This window comes from Vulpes lagopus, chromosome 1, assembly GCF_018345385.1.
Source record: "Vulpes lagopus strain Blue_001 chromosome 1, ASM1834538v1, whole genome shotgun sequence".
Taxonomy (NCBI): domain Eukaryota; kingdom Metazoa; phylum Chordata; class Mammalia; order Carnivora; family Canidae; genus Vulpes; species Vulpes lagopus.
Window position 1 is genome coordinate 39,582,760 of NC_054824.1, and position 26,235 is coordinate 39,608,994.

The 26,235-nt window shown below is 40.8% G+C and overlaps 1 protein-coding gene across 1 annotated transcript in view; it reads left to right on the forward strand.

Annotated features, from left to right (window-relative positions):
* Window positions 1-474: 474 nt before the first annotated feature.
* B3GAT2 (beta-1,3-glucuronyltransferase 2) overlaps window positions 475-26,235 on the forward strand; it is a 78,331-nt gene continuing 52,570 nt past the window's right edge. Inside the window, exon 1 of the mRNA XM_041743098.1 lies at window positions 475-1,187. Within this exon, the coding sequence (XP_041599032.1) occupies window positions 579-1,187 (609 nt within the window). The 5' untranslated portion in view covers window positions 475-578. The remainder of the gene's footprint in view (window positions 1,188-26,235) is intronic.

Genomic DNA, 26,235 nt, shown 5'->3' on the forward strand with positions numbered 1-26,235 from the left:
TCCTTGCTTTGGGATCTTGCTGCCGAGCCGGGAGAGGCTCCGAGAAGAGGAGAGGGAAGGACGGGCGTGCAGGCTTCCGCTGCGGCGCGCTCGCGCGGCCGGGGCTCACCTCCCGCGCCCCCTCTCGGCCCTCGCCAGCCCGGCCGGGGCGACCCAGGAGAGCCCTCGCGCCGCCGCCCTCGAAGGTGCCCCAGGGAGCGGCCCGGGAGCCGCGGCTGGGGTCCCTTCGCCCGCAGCGCCGCGGGGCGGGAGGAGCGAGCAGCCCCGGGCCGGCCCTCGGCGCCCACTCTCGGCCCGGAGCCGCTGGGGGCCGCCGCTCCCCGGGCGCTCGGCACAACTCGGGGCCCGCGGCCGCCGCTGGACTCGCCGGGACTGGGGGCCGCCGCCTGCAGCCCCGTAGCCCTACTCCTCGGCTCTGCGCCGCCCTCCCGCGCCGGGGCTGAGCCCCGCGGCCCCCGGCCCCCGCAGCGCCCCGGCCCCATGGAGAGCGCGCCCGCCGCGGCTTCCTGAGCGCGGGCGCCGCCGCCGTCCGAACTGAGCGCCGGGGGCCTCCATCTCGCCCCCGCGGAAGGCGCACCATGAAGTCCGTGCTGCTCAGCCGCTTCTTCATCCTCCTGCCCTGGATCCTAATCGTCATCATCATGCTCGACGTGGACACGCGCCGGCCAGCGCCCCCGCTCACCCCGCGCCCTGACTTTTCTCCCTACGCGGTGGGCCGCGGGGGCGCCCGACTCCCGCTCCGCAGGGGCGGCCCCGACAGCGGGCCCGGGCGCGGCTGGGAGAGGCGCAACGAGTCGCGGCCACACGCGCGGCCCCGGCCGGAGCCGCCGCTGCCCACCATCTATGCCATCACGCCCACCTACAGCCGCCCGGTGCAGAAAGCCGAGCTGACCCGCCTGGCCAACACCTTCCGCCAGGTGGCGCAGCTGCACTGGATCCTGGTGGAGGACGCGGCGGCGCGCAGCGAGCTGGTGAGCCGCTTCCTGGCGCGGGCCGGGCTGCCCTGCACGCACCTGCACGTGCCCACACCGCGGCGCTACAAGAGGCCCGGGCTGCCGCGCGCCACCGAGCAGCGCAACGCCGGGCTCGCCTGGCTGCGCCAGAGGCACCAGCACCAGCGCGCGCAGCCCGGGGTGCTCTTCTTCGCCGACGACGACAACACCTACAGCCTGGAGCTGTTCCAGGAGGTAGCGCCCGGCCCGCCCCTGGGGTCGGGGAGGGGAAGGGCCCCTGTCCGTACCCCCGATCGGGAGGCGGGTGGAGCGCTGCGCACGGGCAGCCCGCAGCCTCCTGGGGCCGTGGCGCGTGAACGCTGGCCATGCGGGGGTGCGGAGTGGGCGCGGGGAGGCAGTGGGGCCGGGGCTCCGACGGCGCGGCCCAGGTGAAGCGGGGCAAGTGCAGGCCCGAGGCGCTGGGGGCTCGGGATGGAGCGGGGAGGGCGGGGCGAGTGCGCGGGGGACCCAGCTCAGGGCCGGCGGACTTGGTGCGCCCCCGAATCAAGAACCGTACAGCGAAGAGGTGGCGATGGTGGCCGAAAACCAGCCCAGAGACAAACTTCTGTCTACAGTCCACTGGCACTTGTTAGTGAAAACAGGCACTTCTCCTTGGCGTGTATGTGGGTCCAACTTCTCTCTCTTCTTGCACCCCACAAAAGTCCTTTCTGATTCTCAAGTTTGCCTCTTTTTCAAGGAAAACCTATGGGAAAGGAGTTGAGACTCCGAGGCCCTGGGATTCTGTCTCTCCCGAATTATCAGGCCAACAGCCTCATTCTTCTTTTTTTTCCAACCTTTCTCCAAGGCCTCTCTCTGGCGAGTTCGCCGGGCCGCTCTTGCACCTCCCCATTGCGCCCCATTGCTTCCTGGTACTCACTGGGAGGTCCTGGGTGCGGAGCCGTCCCCTGTCGCTAAAATGGCTCTTTTCCCTTGCAAGGCCACTCATGCACAGAGCCGGCCGGGGGTTAGGACAGGTGTTCTTCTTGAGGCTGGTGTTTTGCAATCTGCGTGTGTTCTGGGAGTCCTTATTGCATGGTGTTCACTTTTCTTCCGTATACACACAAAGGTATGTGGGGAAAAAACCCAAAACCTTGGATTCTTTGACCCTTCGTGGGACTCTTCCTTTCCACTATCCCCCAATTCCTTGGCCTCCTGCTTCTGAGACTCCATCACACCCTCCACTCCACCAAGTAAGTGGGACAATCTGTGTATTTGGTAAACATAAATGCCCCTCAACTTTATCCTAATCTCTATTTGGCTTTCTTCACCTGGAGACAGAGGGACTTTGTACCCTTTTGGTTTAATTTTTCTGCCTAGGTGGCTACTAAGAACCTATTTTTTAAGGACTGTTGCCACCTTTGTTTCTAATCATCCTCTCCTTCAAGAATAAAAGGGCCAGTAATTGCTTCTTGTCTTTTTTTTTTTTTTCAAAGTAGGGCTTGCTTTCCTTGTTCCTTCAGAATAAATAGATAAGCTTGACATTGTAGGGGGTAGTCTTTATTGTAACCAAGATTAGAGATATAATCTGATTTTTTTTTTCTTAAGTTGGGCTTTAATTTTGATCCTACTTACATACCCTTTCCCCAGAAGATACAGTGGTTTGTATTCCAGAGCATACTTTTACATTTCAGTACACGATAATTTTAAACTGCGGTCTTTTCCCCCTTACAATTTGGAAGTTGCCTTACCTGTAAAAACGTGTGGTCTTATACAAGTAACACACATCAACTTTTTAGGGGGTTGGGCTGTGAAAAGGGAGTAATTTTTCGGTTTATCTCCAGTTTCCATCTAGCCCATTGGTATGAAGGGTTATAGGAGTAGAAGAGCTGGCATTAGAAGCAGTGTGAAACAATTGAGCACAGTCTTTGATGCTTCCCAAACTGAAAGGATAGCTTATTGGTGGGGGATACTAAGCAGCAAAAAAGAAATCCAGTAGATTTTTTTCATTGGAAAAAGAGAGAAAGGAGACAAAATTTAAAGCCCAACTTTATAGGAGGAGAGGATGAGGAGAAAAAAATAGTATTGGCCCAGAGGAAACTATAAAGGGAAAAACATGCAAAACTTACAAGACACTAAAATTTTGTACAGTGGGAAGTAAGAAAAAAAATCTTATTTTAAGAGCATGTGTAACTCTTTCTAACAGAGAGGTTGCCAAGTGGTACAACATATTCAACAGAAGGACTGTTTGAAAAACGTCATACCCATGATACACTTGGAATTTAAATTATATAGCTTCCAAAAAATAAAAAATAAAAATAAATTATATAGCTTCTAGAGGCCACTCCCAGGCAGTAATTTCAAGATTAGTCCCTTTCTCCACCATCTCTCATCCTCCCCCACACAGTGTTTTTGGACAGTGGGCATCTGCTCACCATACATATCTGTTGATACATTCAGTTTTCCTTTTTGCAACACATTCTTTTCCTTGTAAGGCAAGCAGTATTGAACTCTCTAAAAAAGTCAAGTTAGTGGGATCTGTGGATCCTTGGTTTTGTGCAGTAATGGGATGGGCTACCTTATACCAGTTACAGATTCCATCTGGATTATAGTCTAGACATTGCATTCTGAGAACAGGTAAGACTAGATAAAACATCTGAAAACTGCAGCCCCTTGGGGAGAGGGAAGATGCTGATAAAGGATACTGTAGAGGTGAGGCATAGAGATCTTAGTCCTTCCATATTGTGCATACACACAAATTAGTTTTTAACTAATTCACAGTACTTAAGGAGAGAATGTCCCAAGTCAGGCTTCATCTTTTATTCATAGTGCTTCTAATTTCCATGGTTGATGTTAATGTAGATAAGATAAAAGGAGGAAAATGAACCAGGTACAAATTAGCTCACTAAGCATTGGCTGCAAATGAAGGAAATGAAAAGATGAAAGGTCTCCAAATTAAATTAAAGGCGCAACAGGCAATCTGTGTTCAATTATTCCTCTCTGGTAACTGGAGAGCTGCTTTCTTCTTACATACAGCTAACTGATTTTCAGCCTCCTGTCTCGACTGAGCTGTGCTGCCAGGAAAGAAATATTTGTGCTGAACAATGCTACATTAACAGCCAAATCCACTCGCAAATGAAGCTCAGTTGGAGTGGTAGCCCCAGAAACTGGACTGTCCATTGGAGACAATGGAAAGGGGTTTTCAGGTTTGTAGTGTCCCAGCAGCATCTCCTCCTCTTCCTGTGGCATGGATTGGGCTTTACACTCTAGATCACAGGTAATCCTGCCTGCCTCAGCACCGTATCTGTTTAACCGCCCAGAAAAGCTTATTTGTGAAGGATTTAAGCTGCTTTAATACAAGCCACAACTGCAGATAAATGTGACACACTCTCTAGTCGTATTTTTAATAACACTATTGACCAGATTTCTGTTGTTTACTAGAAAACCTTCCTGTGTTTCCTGAGTTTAAAGCTGATGCTTTTCAGGTGAAGTTGCTTTCACCTTTGGAAATCAATTGAATCGAAAGGTTAAAAAACAGTACTTTCTGAGCAAGAAGAAAAACTTTAAAAATTTTAACTTTTAAATTTAATGAGGAAAGACTGGGAAGACAGGCCAACTGTGAGACATTTAAGGAGTGGGGGTGCCTGAAAGGACTCAGTTAATGAGCAGGCATCTTGAAGATGCATTTCTGGCGAGCAGTGAACTCAAGAGGCCCTTTGTTTCGATTTTTCTGTTGGGTGCAGTTAAGCTATTTGTATGCTGGGCAGGTGGATGAATTGAGGTTTAATTTTTTCTTCCTCTTCTGAAGCATCGGTGTGCTCCCGTCTTTATATGCAGCTTATTGGAGCCACAATCCAAAGGATATTCAAATTCACAGTATTTGCCCCCCCCCCCCCATAGGAAATTCTGCCTCTGTTTCCTGAAAGGAGACCAGAGATCTGCCTTTACTTTTACTTTGGATATCGTTACTTGGTGTAGGGCAATTATCTTTTCAAAGGGAAGAAACCTAAAAGAATCTCTTAGATGTAGCATAAATGACTATTTTACCTGAAATGTGCCCTTTTTATTTCTCCCCATCTAAAACCATATTAATCATGTTAATCATGATAAAATGTGAGAATTTTCTAAAACTGTGTGTATAAAACTACAACCAGTTTTCTTAGTGTTGAATCTAAAGATTTTCCTTATTCTCCCCGGTGTATAGTACTTGAGTTAGGGCTAATTTTTGAGTTTTCTGTGAAGACCAGTTTTCGTTTGGATTTTGCTATTTTAATGGGCCAGAAGTAACAATTTTGGTTTAAAAAACATTCTCTCTTCTGCCCCTTCCTGTTGCCTTTTTCCATCATTCTGTCCTCCAACCTACTTTTCACTGATTATCCTTTCTCATGAATAGACATGAGCACATGCCTGGATTGTTTGGTGCAGTGAACGTGTGTCTTTTAAACATTTAGACTCTTGTCCCCTGCTTCTTGGAAACTATAGTGGGTGACTCCACTTTTTTCTGTCTACTCCACTTGCCTCTAAATTACAAGCTGGTAAATTTTCTCTTGTGTGAACAGTAATGGAATAGTAATTGCTTTTAAGGCATGCTACAAAAGCAAAATAGAAGTCAGTGGTCTTATTAAGTATTCCAGGTGGTATTCAAGTAGTGCTTTTCTTTTGGGGTACAGAATTCAATAATCAGATACGTCTATTCAAACGTTTTGAATTCTGAGGAAATATTTGCTCAGTCTGTATAGTTAACACATTAGATACTTGATTTGCAATGCTGTTGAAGCATGATATTTAAGTTTTACATAGATCCTAAGTGTTCCCTCCAAAACACAAATAAAATTTACACTAATTGGTAGGGAGATAGGTAGGTGAGTCAGTAGGTTTAGAACAAATTTCCAATCCACATCAATAAACCAAGATAATCCATTGTTTATGCCTGGTAGTTCTTGTGCACAATTTAAAATGAATGTTAAGATACTCTTTACCATGGATACAAGGAGAATGTAGCTGACATCAGCTGAGTACTTCTCTATGGGCCAGGAACCACCCTTAGGGTTTTATGTGTTTTAGTTTATTTGTTCTTCACAATAGCGCCTGAGGTACGTATAGTATGTTTCTTTTCTTTCATCCTACTGCTGATATTTAGGTCTGAACATAGTACTTTGGTGAGCACAGAGATTTTTTTAAAGTGCAGCATGAATCTAATAGTCATTTACTCTGATGGGTATAATTGGTGTCCCTATTTCATAGTTGAGTGGAAATACCTGGAAGTAACTTGAAAAGGTCACACAGCTCTTCAGAGACAGAATTTAAAGCCCAAGTATTCCGGTTCTAGAGCTTGCACTTTTTTTTTTTTTTTTAATGTATTTGTTCCAGAGAAGAGGGAGGAGAGGCAGAGTGAGGAGAGAGTCTCAAGCAGATTCCACACTGAAGGTGGGGCCCAGCCTGGGGTTCAGTCTCATAACCCTGAGATCACCACTTGAGTTGAAATGGAGAGTTGGCACTTAACTGACTAGCACTTGGTACCACCCAGGCGATCCCTAGAGCTGGCATTTTTGACTATCCTGAGGCTCATTTCATTTAACATGTACAGTCAGATGGAAATATGCCATTGTACTAAGTAAAGCATTTGATCAACAGGAGAAATTTTTTTGGGGGAAGATATTAGAGCAAGTAAGTGAATGGAGGGAGGAGTAGAAGGAGAGAATCTCAAGAGACTCACTGCCTAGCACAGGGCCCACAGCCTGGCTTGATCTCATGACCCTGAGATCATGATCTGAGCCAAAATCAAGACTCCGTCTCTTGACTGACAGAGCCACCCAGGCGCCCCTCAACAGGAGTATTCTAACATTGTTCTTGTCTCCTGCCACACTTAAACTCAGGTCTGTCATCTTGCAATATCAACTTCTGATTTTCCTTTTTGACCCCCCCCCCATATCATTTGATCTTATGAACATTTTATTTCATCTCACACTATCTCATTTATAGACCATTTGATTTTTATTGTTTTTTTTCAAATCAGTTGAATACTGCTAGTTAATATATAAACTGTAGTCTTTCATATATATTGTGTTCTTTTTAAAATGTATTATGAACAAAAGGGATCATTTCTGCAAGAAGATGAAACATTGGGATCCCTGGGTGGTGCAGCGGTTTGGCGCCTGCCTTTGGCCCAGGGCGCGATCCTGGAGACCCGGGATCGAGTCCCACGTCAGGCTCCCGGTGCATGGAGCCTGCTTCTCCCTCTGCCTCTGTCTCTGCCTCTCTCTCTCTCTCTCTCTCTGTGACTATCATAAAAAAAAAAAAAAAGACGAAACATTAATTTTTTTACCTCACTTGATCCATGCTCAGTAGCTACAGCTGGTGATGTGTATATTTTTTTTTTTTCAGGATAGGCAGAATTGAATGGAAGAATAATTTTGGGGGTAGAATAGAGGTCAGGGACAGTACTGAATTATTTCATGTGGGGAAGAGCTGGGGACTTGAGTCTGTCTGAGCTGAAGCTCATGTGAAATATAGACACCTGCTGGTCACCCTCTCCCACAGAGCCTGAGGCAGCTCCTTCCCTGGAACATAAAGATGAACTTGTGGGAAGCTTCAACCAGTGTGCTGGTTATGCTGGCTATTTTTGGCACACACTGTCAGCTTCACCAGACTGTTCACTTGTTGATAGAAGTCTTGATTTTCTTGTCTTTCATTTTTGGGGGATTAGGAATTTCCCTGGATTAAAAACAGAATGAATAAATCATTGGTTGAGTCTTTTTGCATATTGGGAAAACCTTGGAGATGTCTGTCCGGAGGGGAGGGGGTGCTGGTGGTGATCGTGTTCTTTACCACAAGTCAGATTATTTGGTCTTTTCTTCAAAATAACTGAAAACTTAAAAGGTTTTTTGTTTTGTTTTTACAATCTGTCTCTAGCAGTGGAAAGAGAATTTTAAATACTGGGCTTTAAAAAACACAACTTGAGAGAGAGTAAGAGAACATGAACGAAGGAGAAGCAGAGGGAAAAGGAGAAAAATAGACTCCCCACTGAGAAGGGAGCCTGATGTAAGCCTTAATCCTTTGGATCCCCCCGCCCCCAGGATCATGACCTGAGCCAAAGGCAGATAAACTTAACTGACTAGGTCACCCAGGTGCCCCAGAAAGAGAACTTCAAATAGTAATGTATGTTACTTGCAGATACTGAGACTGTCCTTTTAGTCTGAAAGGCAGGTATTTATAAATTGTATCTTCATCTCTCTCTAAAAGCTGAGTGTTCTCCCTCCGCCTATGTCTCTGCATCTCTCTCTCTCTCTGTGACTATCATAAATAAATAAAAAATTTAAAAAAATAAAAATAAATAAAAAAGGGATCCCTGGGTGGCGCAGTGGTTTGGCACCTGCCTTTGGCCCAGGGCGCGATCCTGGAGACCCGGGATCGAATCCCACGTCGGGCTCCCGGTGCATGGAGCCTGCTTCTCCCTCCGCCTATGTCTCTGCATCTCTCTCTCTCTCTGTGACTATCACAAATAAATAAAAATAAAAAAAAAAATAAAAATAAAAATAAAAGCTGAGTGTGCTAAACGCCGAACATTCTCCATTAACTAAGATTTCAGTTATCTAAGCTAATTGTATCTTAGAAGGATTCTTGCAGAGTCATACACTATTACTGCTACCTACTTGAGCCTAAATATTACCACATTGAAAAGATATTTGGATATAATTAGCATGCCTTCTATTCCACTTAACAAATCTTAATTGAGCATCTATGTACTAGGCACTATGCTCTATCCAGGCAGAGAATAATACAGCTGTGAACAGAGAGGGTACATCCCAGTCCTCACAGATCAAGTGCTTGGACTGAGTGTGCACTTTAGGATCAGTGTGTATTGAGAGAAATGCAGATGCCTGGGAGCTTAAAGCAGAGGCAGCTAATGGGATTGTAGGTTATAGGAGTGATTGTGGAGTAAGTGACATCTGAGCTGAGACCTAAAGGGCCTAGTGGGTGACAGGGCAAGAGGGAGGAGCCCTCCAAGCGGAGGGAGCCCTAGTTAAGAACCATAGCAAAGAACACACGTGTGTGAATATCCAGAAAATAGAAAAATGTCCTTGAGAGCAGGGAGTGGGATAGAGGAGTAGGCAGTCGCGTCCCCATCACCTGCATGCTGAGTGAGATACTTAGTTCTGGGAGAAGAGTACCATCTCTCCCCAAACTGTCCTATCAAGAAAAGAAATCTTCAAATTTTTATGTAAATCTGTGGCTTTGAAAAGTGTGTACATAGGAGTGTAAGGCACATGCTTTCATTTTTTTTTCCCCATCTGATTTTCAGATCACACATCAGGCAAATCTTTGACCTTTAACTTTTTAAACAGAACTTGGATAAGGATGGGGGAGTAAATTAGTAAAAAAACGATGTGTAAGTATTGTACATCTAGGTGTACTAAGGAAGTGGTACTGTAGACTATTGTGGGTTCTTTTTAAAAGCGCTTAACATCACATTATATAATGTGGTCTATGTATTTCAGTTGTCTATTTCTCCCACTAGAATCTAGACCCCATAAGGGTAGGAATGCTCTTTTGTTCATTGTTATATCCTTAGTGCTCAGAGAAGAGCCTACCATGTAGTAAATGCTCATTAAGCATTTGTTGAATAAGTGAATGAAATTATAAGGGGCTTAGAAGGTGAAGAGCTCTCTTACAGAAGGAATCTGTTCCGAGAAAGGAGCCCTGAATGGGGATTGTTGGTCAGATGACAGCTTTGAAGTCTGTGTTGTGTGTCTAGAATTATATTGAGCCTTTTAAATAAATTTGCTTTTTTTTTTTGAAAACATCCTTTTATTTCACCTTCATTTTTTTTAAGATTTTGAGAGTCATAACACATGGGAGAGTATGAGTAGGGGAAGAGGCAGAGGGAGAGGGACAAGCAGGTTCCCAGCTGAGCATGGAGCCCAGTGCGGGAATCATCCCAGGACCCCAGGATGATGACCTGAGCCAAAGGCAGCAGCTTAACTGACTGAGCCATCAGACCCCTCTTAAATAGTAACTTAGAGATGAATGTGGCCCCCGTGCTGACTCTAAGAGCTTTCATGCTAAAAAGGAGAGTAAGGTCCATGACTATTTGCATATATAGCAAAGCATTCCTGGTAATGCCTTATCCAAAGGGCAGGAAGTATGTGAAGGTAGTTGTGAACCAGTTGAGTGTGAGGGCTCTTCACATGGGAAAGCCACTGAGGAGCTCAGGTAGGAACTAGGGAGTTAAACAGCCCTGTGTTCAAATCCAGCTTTTATCATTCAGTGACTGTATGATTTTGGCAAGAGCTGCCTGCCTCATAGGACTGTTTAAATACTGACCTATCTGCACCTTACAAATATTAGTTCTTTTTACCTCGTTCTCCTCTGTGGGTGACTGCCAGGGTCGAGAGGCTTATCCAATAGCTGCTGTACTGTTTTGTTGATTAGATGTCTTTAAATACTCGGTTTCTGAGATATGGACTGTGTTTTTGGGGTTGAGGAGGAGGTACAGGTGCTTGACTCTCCCAAATTAGTCTGTACCCAAGTGGAACTACATAAATTGGATGTCCTAATTACACTACTGGGTGTTACCACAGTGATTAGAGGGACAAGAGTGAAATAGGGCTTGTCTACAAAGAGTCCTGGGAGGATGTGAGAGAGTGAAAAGCATCTAAAGGATATTTTGGGTTGAGAGGAGGTAGAAGGCTGATTCTCCAGTGGATTAAGATGTCTGAAGCAGATTAGTGTGTGTGTGTGTAAGCTAGGAAGTTGGCCTGCATGTAGCTCAGAGCAGGTCCTAGGTGTGATTTTTAGCTACTTAGCGGTCCTAGCACCTAGCTTGGACTCGGAGCATGTTACAGTATAGGTTATTTCTGGTGGAGCATGTTACAGTATAGATTATTTCTGGCATGAACAAATGAATCAGAGACAGTATGTTACAAAGGAGAGGGCAAATTAAAGGGAGGAATGCAATGAATCTATTTTAAAACACATGATTAGAAGCAATAGTTTGATTTTTTTTTTTAAGGTCATTAAAGAATGACCTCTTTCAAACATCTGTTGCAGAGGGCAGAGAGGATCCCTTTTGACAGCCTCCCTTGTGCCCAGCCCCCACCAGCCTTACTGGGACACCAAGCTGGGCTTCAGCTAACTGGCAATTACTGGGAAGTCTACCCTGAGCTTGTTTCTCTTTTTTCAAATGTTGCTTACATTTTCATAAGTAAAAAGCTTATGAAGCTTTTGAAGCTTATTTCCTGCCAGAATGGGGATGTAGCAGTTGGAGTGGTGTGTGTGTGTTTACCCACAGGTCCCCTGATTGCCTCCTTGCCTGCTAATGCTCTGAGTACTGTCTTGTTCATTCTTCATAGACCCTGCGCCTTCCCAGTCAGTCTCTTGCAAGAATTGTGGTCGCATTCAGGGGTCTGGTGCAATGATCATCATTTTTTGTTCACAGAACTAAAAGAATTTAGTAAAATTATACTCTTTAAGATGTTCATATTGATGTCTAATTTTTAAAAATCATTTAAAACGGCTGCAAAGCATGTTGAGTTTTAGTAAGTTATAAATACTGATATTTATCAATGAAAACTACATACATACAGTGGATATTATAAAAAACTCAGCATCGTTTGAATATAAAACATCTGGAAATTTTCTATTTCTTTTTCAACCAGCATTCTCCCTCAGAATTTTATCTTAGCATAAGATTTTGAGGTTCAAGGTCCTTTACTGATCCTCTAGTCACATATATCTGCAGTAACAAAAATTACTATAGATAGATTTTACATTTTAAAAAAATTCTTATGGCTATAAACTAAGATCTTAAAAATTCTTTAGGATTGAGTTAACGCTACAATTAGTAGCAGTAAACAAGTAATCAAGACAACATAAATGTCATGCATACGAGTACATATCTTTTTTATAAAATTGTTGCTCAATTGTAATAAAAAAAACCATAAATGTTACCAACTTGGATAATTAACTCTTAAGCATAAAAGTTACATTTATTGGAAATTGTATTCTTAATGATATGGATGGAGCATTTTGTGGCTGATATCTATTCACTGATGAATATTACTGATTGCTAGAAAGAGATCTAATTCTGTTCTCATTAGGTCAACCTTGTTTACATAAAGAAGTAAATAAGATGGAAAGCATTTTCTTGCAGTGGTGTTCTTCAATTTTTTGAACTCTAAAGCTCTAAGCTAAAAACCATATGGTGATCTCTCAGCAAAAAAAAAAAAAAAAAAAATACTTAATGATCTATTGACGACATTAGGTCTCCTTCAATTTTGTTGAAAGCAAATAATGAGAAACCTCTTGTCTTCCAAAGGGATTTATTACCCATTCATTAAAGACATCAACTTTCTTAATAAAGACAACAGTATTTCTAATTACCTTTGTTTAGTGCCCTGGAGGCTTGACCATTATGGGACAGTACATTGAATATGATTCAGGATGGATGAGAAGTTGACCCTTTTCTGTGAAGTGGGAGAAGAGCAGAGGGAAGAAGACTCCACCCTTCTACCCAAGAATTCAGTTTTAGGAGAGGAAGTAAGAATGCTGAGGATCTGGGAATATATGCCCTTAACGCTATATGCTCAAATATTCCATTGAGAGTCTTTATTATATATTCAGGGACCACACACCCCAAGTCTGAAAAATGCAGTTTTGGTAAAGAGCTGGAGAATGTGTCCTCCAGGCCTGGGTGAGCCAAAAGCCCTCGTCTCTCATAACCTCAGGGGAACTTGACTAAAGTTTTCTGATGGTTTGCTCTGTGTTAGCCCTGCCTGAATATTTGAATATGTGCACTGCTGTTTAATTTTCATGGTATTCTGAGGTAGAAACTATGATGCTTATCTTATAAAGGAATAAAAGCCCTAAGATACAGCTGCCTTACAGGGCCTGATATAAATGTATGTAGTTGTTGTAAGATTTCAGTGAGCTGATAGACCCCTAAAGTGGGGAAATAGGATAACTTCCTTATCCATTTGGACACATGCTTCTATCGGAAGTTGGTGGCCACAGGAGATGTGGAAAGGCTCCAGAAGGCAAAATGGCAGAAAACCCTGAGCCACCATGGCGGTACCAATCCTGACAGTCGCAGTGGCCTCAAGATGCTGCTTTCGGCCGATGGGAATGAGAGTTTAAGTATGATCCATGTGTGGATGTGTTGTTTATCATATAAATAAACTTGGCATTGCAAGATTGAAATGCCAGTGTCATTTTTAAAGGTCAAATGACAGTTTGGGGATATTTTTATAACTTTGGAAAGTTCCTCAGCTACATCTGTTCACACTGGCAAAAGTGCGAGAGACCTCCATGGGGCATCTTTTTCCGTTGGTGGTGCTGCAGCCTTGCTTTGCAGAAAAGTTCTATTACAGTCATTGGAGCTGGTATTTGGGGGCTCATGTCCTATTAATTGTTTCCATTTTTCTTGAATGGTTCTATTTAACTGTTTACCTATTACCTTTCATTCCTGCTGGACATACTGAAAAGATAGGCTGTAATTTTCTTCTAACTTTTATGCTCTTGTTTTCCTCTTTAAGGATTTTAAAAAAGTTTTTCTTTACATTCCAGTTAGTTAACATACAGTGTAATATTAGTCTCAGGTGTACAACATAGAGATCACGGTTCTATACAACACCCAGTGCTCTTCATGACAAGTGCCCTCCTTTATCCCCATCACCTATTTCACCCATCCCCCCACCTTCCCTGTGGTCACCATCAATTTGTTCTCTATAGTTAGGAATCTGTTTCTTGGTTTGCCTCTTTTTCCACCCTTGCTCATTTCTTTTGTTTCTTAAATTCCACATATAAGTGAAATCATATAGTATTTGTCTTTCTCTGATTAAATTCGCTTAGCAAAAAATAAAATAAAATAAATTCGCTTAGCATTATATTCTGTAGCTCCATCCATATCATTGCAAATGGCAAGATTTTATTTTTATGGCTGACTAACATTCCATTGTATGTATATACCACATCTTATTTAGCCATTTATCAATCAGTAGACATGTGGGCTGTTTCCATATGTGGCTAGTGTAGGTAATGCTGCTATAAACATTGGGGTGTATATGTCCCTTTGAATTAGTAATTTTGTATTCTTTGGATAAATATCCAGTAGTGTAATTGCTGGATTGTGGGGTAGTTCTATTTTAGACATTTTGAGGAATATCCATACTGTTTTCCAGAGTGACTGCTCCAGTTTGCATTCCCACTAACAGTGTAAGAGAGTTCCCTTTTCTCCGCATCCTTTCCAGTATCTCTTGTTTTCCTGTGTTGATTTTAGCCATTCTGACAGTTGTGAGGGGATAGCTCATTGTAGTTTTGATCCGTATTTCCCTGATGATCAGTGATGATGAGCATCTTTTCATGTGTCTGTTAGCCATCTGTATGTCTTCTTTGGAAAAATACCTACCCATATCTTTTGCCCATTTTTTAAATTGGATTATTCATTTTTTGGCTGTTGAGTTTTATAAGTTCTTTATATGTTTTGGATACTAACCCTTTATCAGATATGTAATTTGCAATTTGTAATTTGTTCCATTCCATACGTTGCCTTTTAGTTTCATTGATTATTTCCTTCACTATGCAGAAGCTTTTTGTTTTGATGTAGTCCCAGTAGTTTATTTTTGCTTTTATTTCCCTTGCATCAGGAGACACATCTAGAAAGAAGTTGCAATGGCTGATGTCCAAGAGGTTACTGCCAGTGTTCTGTTCTGGGATTTTTATGGTTTCAGGTCTCACATTTAGGTCTTTCATCCATTTTAAATTTATTTTTGTGTTTGGTATAAGGAAGTGGTCCAGTTTCATTATTTTGCATAGAGCTTCTGGCTTTCCCAACACTATTTTGTCGAAGAGACTCTTTTACCCATTGGATATTCTTTCCTGCTTTGTCAAAAATTGACCATATATTTGTGGTTCATCTCTGGGTTTCCTATCTTGTTCCATTGATTTATGTGTCTGTTTTATGCCAGTACCATACTGTCTTGATGACTCTAGTTTTGTAATACACCTTGAAGTCCAGAATTATGATGTCTCCAGCTTTGCTTTTCTTTCTTAAGGTTGTCTTGGCTATTTGGAGTCTTTTGTGGTTCCATACAAATTTTAGAATTGTTTGTTCTAGCTCGGTGAAAAATGCTGTTGCTATTTTGATAGGGATTGCATTAAATGTGAAGATTGCTTTGAGTAGAATAGACATTAATATTCTTCCAATCCATGAGCATGGGATATCTTTCCATTTTTTTTGTGTCCTCTTCAATTGCTTTCATCACTGTAACTATAAAGTTTTCAGCATATAGGTCTTTCACCTCTATGGTTAGGTTTATTCCTAGGTATCTTATTATTTTTGGTGCAATTGTAAATGGGATTGATTCCTTGATTTTTCTTTCTGCTGCTTTATTATTGGCGTATAGAAATGCAACAGATTTCTGTATGTTGGTTTTGTATCTGTGACTTTCCTGAATTTATCAGTTCTAGAAATTTTTTGGTGGAATCTTTCAAGTTTTTTTACATAGAGTATCATGTCATCTACAGAAAGGGAAAGTTTGACCTCCTTCTCCCTGATTTGGATGCTTTTTATTTCTTTTTGTTGTTTGATTGCTATAATTTGAACTTCCACTACTGTTAAATAACAGTGGTGAGATTGGATATCTTTGTCTTGTTCCTGACCACAGAGGAAAAGCTGATTTTTTTTTTGTAGTATCTGTAATCATTTACTTCTGCATTAGTCTTTATTGTTTTCTTCTTTCTGCTGTCCTTAGGCTTGGTTTGTTGTTCTTTTTCTAGCTCCTTAAAGTGTAAGTTTATGCTGATTGAGATTTTTCTTGCTTCTTGAGGTAGGTCTGTTTTGCTATATACTTCTCTTTTAGGATTACCTTTCTGCATCCCAAAGGTGCCCTAATATGTGATCTGTTCTGGAGAATGTTCCACATGTAGTTGAGAAAGACAAGTATTCTGCTGTTTTAGGATGGGTGTTCTGACTCTGTTAGTCCATCTTGTTCAGTATGTTATTCAAAGCCATTGTATCCTTGTTGATATTCTGTTTAGATGATCTGCCCATTGATTTAAGTGTGATGTTAAAGTCCCTACTATTGTGTTATCAATTATTTCCTTTAGGTTTGTTATTGTGTTATATATTTAGGTGTTCCCATGTTGGGGCCATGAATATTTATAATTGTTATATCTTCTCATTTGATTATCTATTATTATGCAATGCCCTTCTTTGTCTCTTTTTACAGTCTTTATTTTAAAATCTAATTTGTCCAAAATAGGTATTGCTACTCTGATTTTTCTTTTAACATCTATTTGCATGACAGATGTTTCTCCACCCTCTCATTTTCAATTTGCAGGTATCTTTAGGTCTAAAATGAATCTCTTGTAAGGGAGTATATAGATGGACTTGGTTTTCTTAATCCATTCTGACACACTTTTGATTGGAGCACTTAGTTCATTTACATTCAGAGTAATTATTGATAGATATGTATTTACTGCCATTTTATTACTCATTTTTTGGTTCTGAAGATTTTCTCAAATCCTTTCTTGTCTTTGTCACCTTTGGTCTCTTCCACTCAAAGTCGCCTTTAATATTTCTTGCGGGGACTAATTTTGCAGTCACAAACTTCTTTAGTTTTTGTTTGTCTGGGAAACTCTCTATTTCTTTCTGCATTCTGAATGATAATCTTGCTGAATAGAATATTTTTAGCTGCAGATTTTTCCCATTCAGTGCATTGAGTATATTATGCCACTTTCTTCTGGCTTGCCAAATTTCTTTCTTTCTTTCTTTCTTTCTTTCTTTCTTTCTTTCTTTCTTTCTTTCTTTTTCTTTCTCTTTCTTTCTTTCTTTCTTTCTTTCTTTCTTTCTTTCTTTCTTTTTTCTGGCTCGCCAAATTTCTGTTGAGAAATCTTCAGCTAGCCATATGGGTTTTCCCTTGTAAGTTAAGGGCTTCTTTTGTCTTCCTTCTTTAAAGATATTCACTATATTCTGCAATTTTAATTACAGTATGTCTTGATGGTATCGATGGGACTTCTCTGTGCCTCCTGGATCTAGATGTACCCAGATTAGGTACATTATCTACTATTATTTCTTGAAATAAATTTTCTGCCCCCTTTCTCTCTCTTTTGGGACTCTTATAATATTAATGTTATTAGATTTGATGGAGCCACTGACTTCCCTAAGTCTGTTCTTGTGTTGCATAATGCTGCTTTCTTTTGCTCAGCTTCATTGTTTTCCATTATTTTGTCTTCTGGGTCATTAATTTGTTCCTCTACTTCTTTCAGCCTGCTGTTTGTTGTGTCAAACCCTATCTCTAATTTCATTTATTGTATTTTTCATCTCTGATTCTTTTTTTAACTCTTTTATCTGTGTAGTAAGGGTCTCAGTAATGTTTTCTTTCTCAAGCCCAGTGAGTATTCTTATGATTGTTGCTTTAAATTCTCCACAGGCATGTTACTGGTATCTGTTTGTCTTAGAACTTTGGCCTTGGCTTTATCTTGTTCTTTCACTTGTTCTTTCATAAATTCTTCTGTCTTGGCATTTTTTCCAAGTCTCTGCCTTCTCTGTGTTAGAAAAGCCAGGAAGGCCTCCTACTCCTGAAAAGAATGACCTTATGAAGAAGAGGTCATGCAGTGCTCCTGGCCTGGTGCTTGAAGAAGTGTCTCCAATGTGTGTTGTGTGTGCTGCTGTTGTGTTTTGGCTGCTTTGTTCTTCAGGCCAGTCCTTGCCTTGCCTCTCTTTGCCTGCTGTGAGTAGTGTTTGGTCCCTGACCTGAATGTGATAAGTTTTAAGTAGGTGTGCCCTTCTCCTTCTGAAATGAATCCTGACACCACTTCCACAAGGAGAGAGGCTGTGCAGAAAACTCTGGGAGATGCAGTGCAGTCAGGCGTTTGTGCTGGTCTTCTGGAGGAGGAGCACGCCGTGCTAGGACTGAGGCAAACTTGACTAAGAAGGGCAATCTCACTAGAGTGCTGGGTGATGGAGCTTGGTGTAAGCAGGTTAGGCAGCCAGTGTCTGCACTGTGCTCCTTCACACAGGTGTTTTTGTGTTTATGCTGAGGGATGGGGGAGGAAAATGGTGCCAGCCAGCTCCTTTGTTCCCAAAGAGGCATCTCCTTGAATGCTGCCTCTCAGGGAAACACTCTGAGAACAGCAGATAATCTCCCCACTCTGTGCTCCAGGCATTCGTCAGATGGCTGTTTCCACACCACGTGCCCCCAGCTTATTTGCCTGCCTTCTCTCCAGGAGAAGTGCAGTGCCCTCTGGGTTTTGTCTCAGCCTAGCTGGCTGATATTTAAAACTCCAGGCTTTAAGCCCTACTGGTTATAAGAACTCACAAAATTTATCCCCTCTCATTTCCAAGCCAATAGCTTTGGGGAAGTGATCTCCTTGTGCATTCCCCTGTGTGGTCCTGTCTCACCCTTCTCCATGACCATGGTTCCCTCCTGTCCATACCACCTGTGATCCATTTCTCCCCTAAACCATGTCTGCACTTTCTACCTTCTTAGATTGGCCTCTTTTCTCCCTATAGTTGTGAAGTTCTCTCAGTCTTTGGGTTAATTTCTCTATTTAAGAATTAAAAAAAAAAAAAAAACAGAAACATTGGGATGCCTGGGTGGCTCAGCGGTTGAGCATCTGCCTTCAGCCCAGCGCATCATCCTGGAGTCTTGGGATGGAGTCCCACATTGGGCTCCCTGCATGGAGCCTGCTTCTCCCTCTGCCTATGTCTCTGCCTGTGTCTCTCTCCCTGGGTCTCTCATGAATAAATAAAATCTTAAAAAAAAATTAAGAAGTTGGGTTGACAATGCTTGTGATTTCTTGTGGATGATAATAAAATTTTACAGCAACCCTGGGATTCCTTTGAGAATCAGTTGATTGTCCTATAGTTTCAAATCTAGATGTTAATTTGGTTGGCTCTTGTAAATCCAGTGACATTTAAAAGTAAATAAGTATTCTGTTTCTCATTTTATCTATTTTCCCTAAATGTGAAGAGCAATGGGGGAGAAGCAAAAATGGAATATTTTTGTAATTTTTTTTATTGTGGGAAAATATACATAAAATTTACCATTTTAACCATTTTAAGTGTACAATTCAGTGGCATTATTCACTTTGTTATGCAACCACTGCCTCCATCCATCTCCAGAACTTGTACATCATTCCAGACTGAAACTCTGTACCCATTAAATAATAATTCCCCATTTGCCCCCTCCCTGGTAAACTGTAATCTATTTTCCGTATGAATTGGACTATTCTAGATACCTTTATATACGGAAGAATCAATACATGTTTGTCCTTTTATGTCTGACTTATTTAACATAAAATCCTCAAGATTCATCTGCATTGTAGCATGTAACAAAATTTCATGCCCCCTTTTTTTTTGAGGGGGGCTTTGTGAGTGCTGCTGTGAACATTATTGTATGGATATCTGTTCATGTTTCTCTTTCAATTCTTTGTGTATATATACGAAAGCAGAACTGCTGAGTCTAAGGATAATTCGATGTTTAATTTTTTGAGGAACGCTCATACTATTTTAGATAAAAGTGGTGCCGTGTTACAATCCCACCAACAAAAGACACACAGATTTGAACTGCTCTAACATTGCAGTCAATACATGTTATTTTTTGTTTTTGCATTGGTTTTTATAATAACCATCCAGATGGGCATGAAGTAGTATCTCCTGGTTTTGATTTGTGTTTTTGTAATCACAAATTACAAAATAGTGTAGTTGACCATCTGACCATTTGTAAATAGTTTTTGGAGAAATGTTTATTCATGTCCTTTACCCATTTTCGAATTTGGTTGTTTTTATTATTGAGTTTGAGGAGTTCTTCATATGTCTTGCATATTAATCCTGTATCAGATATGTGATTTGCAAATGTGTTCTCCATCCTGAGGGGATCTTGTCCTTTGATGCCCTAAAGTTTTATATTTTGATGAAGTTTAATATAGTTTTTCTTTTGTTGCCTATATGTTTAGGGATCTATCCAAAAAATTGTCACCAAATTCATTATTTTCCCCTGTTTTATCTAATAGTTGCATAATTTTAACTTTTATGTTTAGATAATTAATGTTGATCTATTTTGAGTTAATTTTTATACATTGTATTAGGGACTCAGCTTCATTTTGCATGTGCATATCTAGTTTTTCCTGGCAACATTTGCTCAAAAGACTGTCCTTTCCTCATTGAATGGTCTTGGCACATTTGTCAAAAATGATTTGACTACATATGTGAGGGTTTATTTCTGGGCTCTCTATTTCATTAGTCTACACTGCCTTTATGCCAGTACCACTGTTTTGATTGCTGTTTCTTTATAATAAGTGTTTAAACTAGGAAGTATGGATCCTTCAGCTTTGTTCTTTTTCAAGATTGTTTGGGCTATATGGGATCCCTTGGGATTCCAAGTGAATTTTGGATTTATTTGGGAGCTCTATTCTCTTGATCTGTGTGTCTGTATCAGTAGCAAACTGTTTTGACTACTGTTGCTTTGTAATATAGTTCAGTATTGGGGATTGTGACCCCTCCTGTATCTCTTTTCTCATGATTGCTTTGACTGTTTGAGTACTTTTTATGGTTCCTTACAAATTTTAGGATTATTCTAGTTCTGTGAAAAATGCTGCTGGTATTTTGAGAGATTGGATTAAATCTGTGGATTGCTTTGGGTAATATGAACATTTTAATGATACTAATTTTTCCAGTACATGAGCATTGTATAGCTTCCTATTTGTGTCATCTTCATTTTTTTTCAGTGTTTTAATGTTCTCAGGATGTTTTTCACCTCCTTAGTTTAAAATATTCCTAGGTATTTTCCTTTTGATGAAGTTGTAAACAGAATTGTTTCTTCTTTCTCTGTTGCATTATTAATATATAGAAATTCAACAGATTTCAGGGGCATCTTGGTGACTCAGATAAGCATCTGTCTTCGGCCCAGGTTATGATCCTGGGGTCCTGGGATCAAGCCCCATATCAGGCTCCCTGCTCAGTGAGGAGCCTGCTTCTCCCTCTCCCTCTGCCTGCCACTCCCCCTGCTTGTGTGTTTTCTCTCTCTTTCTGTGTCAAAATATTTTTTTAAAAAAGAAACTCAACAGATTTCTGTATTTTAATTTCATATCCTGAAATTCTGTAGCTTTACTGAATTCATTTACTAGTTCTAACACTTTTTTGGTGGAGTCATTCTAGTTTTCCGTAGATAGTATCATACCAATTGTAAATAGAGACAGTTCTACTTCTTTTCAGTTTGGATGCCTTTTCTTTTTCTTGTCTGATTACTGCAGCTAGGATTTCCAGTACTATGTTGAATAAAAGTGGACATCCTTGTCCTATATCTGTTCCTAGAGGAAAAGCTTTCAGTTTTTCCTCATGAAGTATGATCTTACCACTGGGCTTGTTATATGTGGCCTTCTGTATCCTGAGCTATATTCCCTCTAAACCCACTTTGTTGAGAGTTTTTATCATGAAGGGATGTTGAATTATGTCAAATGCATTTTTTGCTTTTATTGATAAGATCATATGTTTTTTGTCCTTATTCTTGTTAATGTGATATATTGCACTTATTGAATTGTGAATAGTGAACCACCCTTACATTCCTGAATAAATCCCACTAGATTGTGGTGAATGATTTTTTTTAACATATTGTGGAATTTGACATACTAATATTTTGTTGAGGACTTTTGCATTTGTGTTTATCAGAGATATTGGCCAGTAGTTTTCTTTTTTTGTAATGTCTTTGTCTGGTTTTGTTTTTAGGGAAATGCTGTCCTTGTAGAATACATTTTGAAGTTTTCCTTCCTCCGTTATTTGGAATAGTTTGAGAAGAATGGGTATTAACTTTTCTTTAAATATTTGATAGAATTCACCTGTGAATCCATCTAGTCCTTGACTTTTGTTAGGAGTTTTTGAGTACAAGTTCAATTTCATGACTGGTAATCAGTCTGTTCAATTTTTTTTATTTCTTCCTGGGTCAGTTTTGGGGGATTGTTATGTTGCTCGAAACTTACCTGTTTCTTGTAGGTTGTACTGTTTGTTGGCATATAATTTTTCATAATGTCTTATAATCCTTTGTTTCTGTGGCATTTATATTTTTTCATTTTGTTTTTATGTGAGTTCTCTCCCTTTTGATGTCTAGCTAAAGTTTTATCAATTTTATCTTTTAAAAAAGCTCTTGACTGCACTGATCTTTTTTTTTTTTAATTATTTTTTATTTATTCATGAGAGGCACAGAGGGGTGGGGGCATAGAGTCATAGGCAGAGGGAGAAGCAGGCTCCATGCAGGGAGCCTGATGGCAGGACTCGATCCTGGGTCTCCAGGATCAGGCCTGGGCCGAAGGTGGCACTAAACCGCTGGGCCACTGAGGCTGCCCCACTGATCTTTTCTATTTTATTTTTGCTCTAATCTTTATTATTTCTTTCCTTCTACTGACTTTGGGCTTTGTTTAGTATTTTTTGTCTAGGTCTTTTAGGTGTAAGGCTAGGTTATTTACTTGAGACTTTATTTCTTGAGGGTAGTATCACTGTATCATTGTAATCTTCTCTTTTAGTACTGCTTTGCTGTGTCTCAAAGATTTTGGACTATTGTGTTTTCATTTGTCTCCATGTGTCCTTTGATTTTCTCTTTGGGTTTGTGGTTGACTCATTCATTTAGTGGCATATTGTTTAGCCTCCATATGTTTGTGTTCTTTCCAAGATTTTTTTTATCTTATAATTGATTTCTAGTTTCATAGTCTTGTGATTGGAGCAATGCTTGCTGTGATTTCAATCTTTTAAAATTTGTTGAGCCATTTCTTGTGGCCTAACCTGTCATCTATCCTGGAGAATGTTACATGTGCACTTGAAAAGAATATTCTTCTCTTTTTGGATAGGATATTCCGTATGTATCTATTAAGTCCATCTGATCTGGCATATTGTTCAAAGTCATTCATTCCTTATTCTCTGTCTGAATGAACTATACATTAAGTGGTGTGTTAAATACCTATACTATTATTGTATTATTGCCTGTTTCTTCCTTTATGTCTCTTAAATTGCATGCATAGATATTTACAATTAACATATCTTCTTATTAGATTGATCCCTTTATCATTATGTGGTGCCTTTCTTTGTCTCTTACTACAGCCTGTTTTAAAGTTTATTTTGTCTGATGTATGTATTGCTACCTTGGCTTTTTTAAAATTTCTATTTGCATGGTTTTTCTATCCCTTCACTTTCAGTTCGTATGTCTTTAGTTCTAAAATAAATTTCTTGCAGGCAGCATATAGTTGGATCTTGTGGTTTTTTTTAATCTATTCAGTCACTCTGTGTCTTTTGAAGTATTTAAAAGTCCATTTATCTTTAAACTACTTCTTAAAAAAAATAAACTACTTCTTGATAGGTATGCATATATTGCTGTTTTGTTAACTGTCTTCTGGTTATTTTTATAGTTCTTCTATGATCCTTTCTTATTTTCTTGTTCACTTCCCATATTGTTTGATGGGGTTTTTAAAATTTTATTTTTTTTAAAGATTTTATTTATATATTCATGAGAAACACAGAAGAGAGAGAGAGAGGCAGAGACACAGGCAGAGGGACGGTGGGACTCGATCCCAGGTCTCCAGGATCACACTCCGGGCTGAAGGTGGCGCTAAACCGCTGAGCCACCCGGGCTGCCCTGATGGGGTTTTTTTTTTTAGTGTTATCCTTGGATTCTTTTCTTTTGAAAAATAAATAAGCAAAAATTTTATTTATTTGACAGAGAGAGAGTGCACACAAGCTGGGGGAATGGCAGAAGGAGAGGGAGAAGCAGACTCCCCACTGAGCAGGGAGCCTGATGTGCAGCTCTATCCCAGGACCCTTCATCATGTCCTGAACCAAAGGCAGCACCCAAGCGCCCCTCTTTTCTCTTTATTTATTACAGGTTTATGATTTGTGGTTACCCTTGGGTTCTTATATAACATCTTATGTATATAGCAATGTGTATATTATATTCATGGTCACTTAAGTTCAAATATATTCCAAAAGCACTAAATTTTTAATCCCCCCTTCATGTTTTATGTATATGATGTCATATTTTACATATTTTAATTTTGTGTATACCTTGACTAATTTTTGTAGATGTAACTGATTTTACTCATTTTGTGTTTTTAAAAGTGGTTACCTTACTACTTTTACTATTTATTTGGTTTTACCTGTGATATTTGTTTCTTTCATAATTTTCTTCTATTATGTTTCTTCTATTATGACCTTTATTTCTATCTGTAGAGCTCTTGTTTACATTCCTTGTAAGGCTAGTTTAGTGGTGATGAACTCCCTTAACTATGCTTTGTCTTTATCTCTGCTTTTATCCTGAAAAATAGCCTTGTTGGGTAGAGTATTCTTGGTTTAGATTTTTCCTTTCAGCATTTGGAATATATCATGTCACTCTCTTCTGGCCTGTCAGTTTCTGCAGAAAAATCAGCTAATAAACTTATGTGGCTTCCCTTGTATATAACAGTTTTTTCTTGCTGCCTTTATGATTCTCTGATTATCATTACCTTTTACCATTTTAAGAATTCATCTTAATGTGGGCCTTTTTGGATTTATCTTGTTAGGGACTCTGTGATGACTGGGCCTGGATGTCTGTTTCTTTCCCTAGGCTAGTGATGTGTTCAGCTATTATTTCTTCAAATTATTTTTCTGCCCCCTTATCACTTCTGAGATCCTATTCACACATCTCAACACTTGATGACATTGCTGGATTCCTTTAATGTGGTCTTGTTTTTATTTTTATTTTTTAATTTTTTGCTATTTAACTTCATTGCTTCCCATTATCCTATCTTCCAGATCGCTGATCCATTCTTCATCCTGTAATCTACTGTGGTAGATTTATTTTTAGTTTCATTTAATGAATTCTTTAACCGTGGCTATTCTTTTAAAAAATATTTTCTCTTTTTTTTAAGTCCTCCCTGAGATCATCCACTTTTCTCAAGTTTAGCAAGTATCTTTATGACCATGGATTTCAACTCTTTATCAGGCACTTTGCTTACTTTTGTTTACTCTAGCTCTTTTACTGTGATTCTTTTTTTTTCCTTTTTTTCTGTCTCCTCATTTTGTCTGTGTTTATTTCTATGTATTATGTAAGTCAGATTCCCTGATGTTAAAAGGAGTGACCTTGTGTAGAGGAGGACTTGTGGTGCTTATAGCTCAGTCTCCCCCCAGTCATCAGAAAGAGGAGCTCCAGTGATGTTCCTTGTGTAGGCTCTGCACCTAACTGTTGTGGATGAGGTGCTGTCATTTTCAGCCCAGCAGGCTGCAGTGATCTGCTTTGCCTGCTTTGAGCGCATTGGTCAGGGTTTGTTCTCTAAGCTGTCACGAGGCCTGAGACCACCACAGGTTTGTTGGTAAATGGGGCCAGCATCAGCTTAGCTGTCTGCAGTTAGCCTCTCTGGTGCACTTGTGGGTACACCAAAGAGCTGGGCTTATTCCCTGCTTGGCCAGTGGAGAGGTTCTCATTGGTGAGCAGGGCTGGCTGTCAGCCTAGCTGTCTGCAGTTAGCCTCTCTGCCACAGGTACAGATGCACTGAAGGGCATGGCTTGCTCCCTGTGCAGCTGGCTGAGGCTGGACTATTGGAATTGTGGACACGCTGCTGTGTAGGGTTATCACCTCCCCTCCCTAGGGCAGGAATCACTTTGGAGTGGTACTGGTCCTTGCTGGGGTTACATCATGCAGGGTTTGATGGGTAGAATCTGCTTTGAAGGGATAGGAAGGTTGGATGTGGCAGTCTGTAGAGGAACACCAGTGGGGCCTGAGGAAGTATTAAGATAAGAGGAGTTAGTCCTGGCTCCTGCAAGTGTCAGGCTCTCTAGGCTGGAGGAAGGGGAAAAGAAATGACACCTGCCATCACTTTTTTTTCCCCAAAGAAATTTTCCTGAAGATCCTTGCTTCTCCAGCACAAATTCTAGGATTAATCAATAAAGCTCCTTCATATACATCCCAGGTACTTTTTTAGGTGGCTGTTTCTGTGCTATGTCTTGGGCTGAGTTGTTTATTATGTTCTTTAGGGGCAGGAACTCAGATTCCTGTCACCTTCTGGCTTTCTTAGAGTTTCTTAGAGTTGCTGATTTTTCTGGCTCCTGAAGTTAGCTGGTTTTTAGAGCCAGATGTTATGGGGATTCATCTTTCCAGTGTAGGTCCCTGCTCCTAAAGGTTCCTGGTTTGGGCTGATCTTCTTGGTTCTCTGTGCTTATGGTGTCCCTCCCATTTATGTTTAGTCCTGCCAGAGATTTGGTTCCTAACTGTGTCTCCATCCTTCCTACCTTTTTCCTTGTGGCCTCCTCTCTACAGTTAATTGTGGAAAGTCTGTTCTGCTAGTCTTTTAG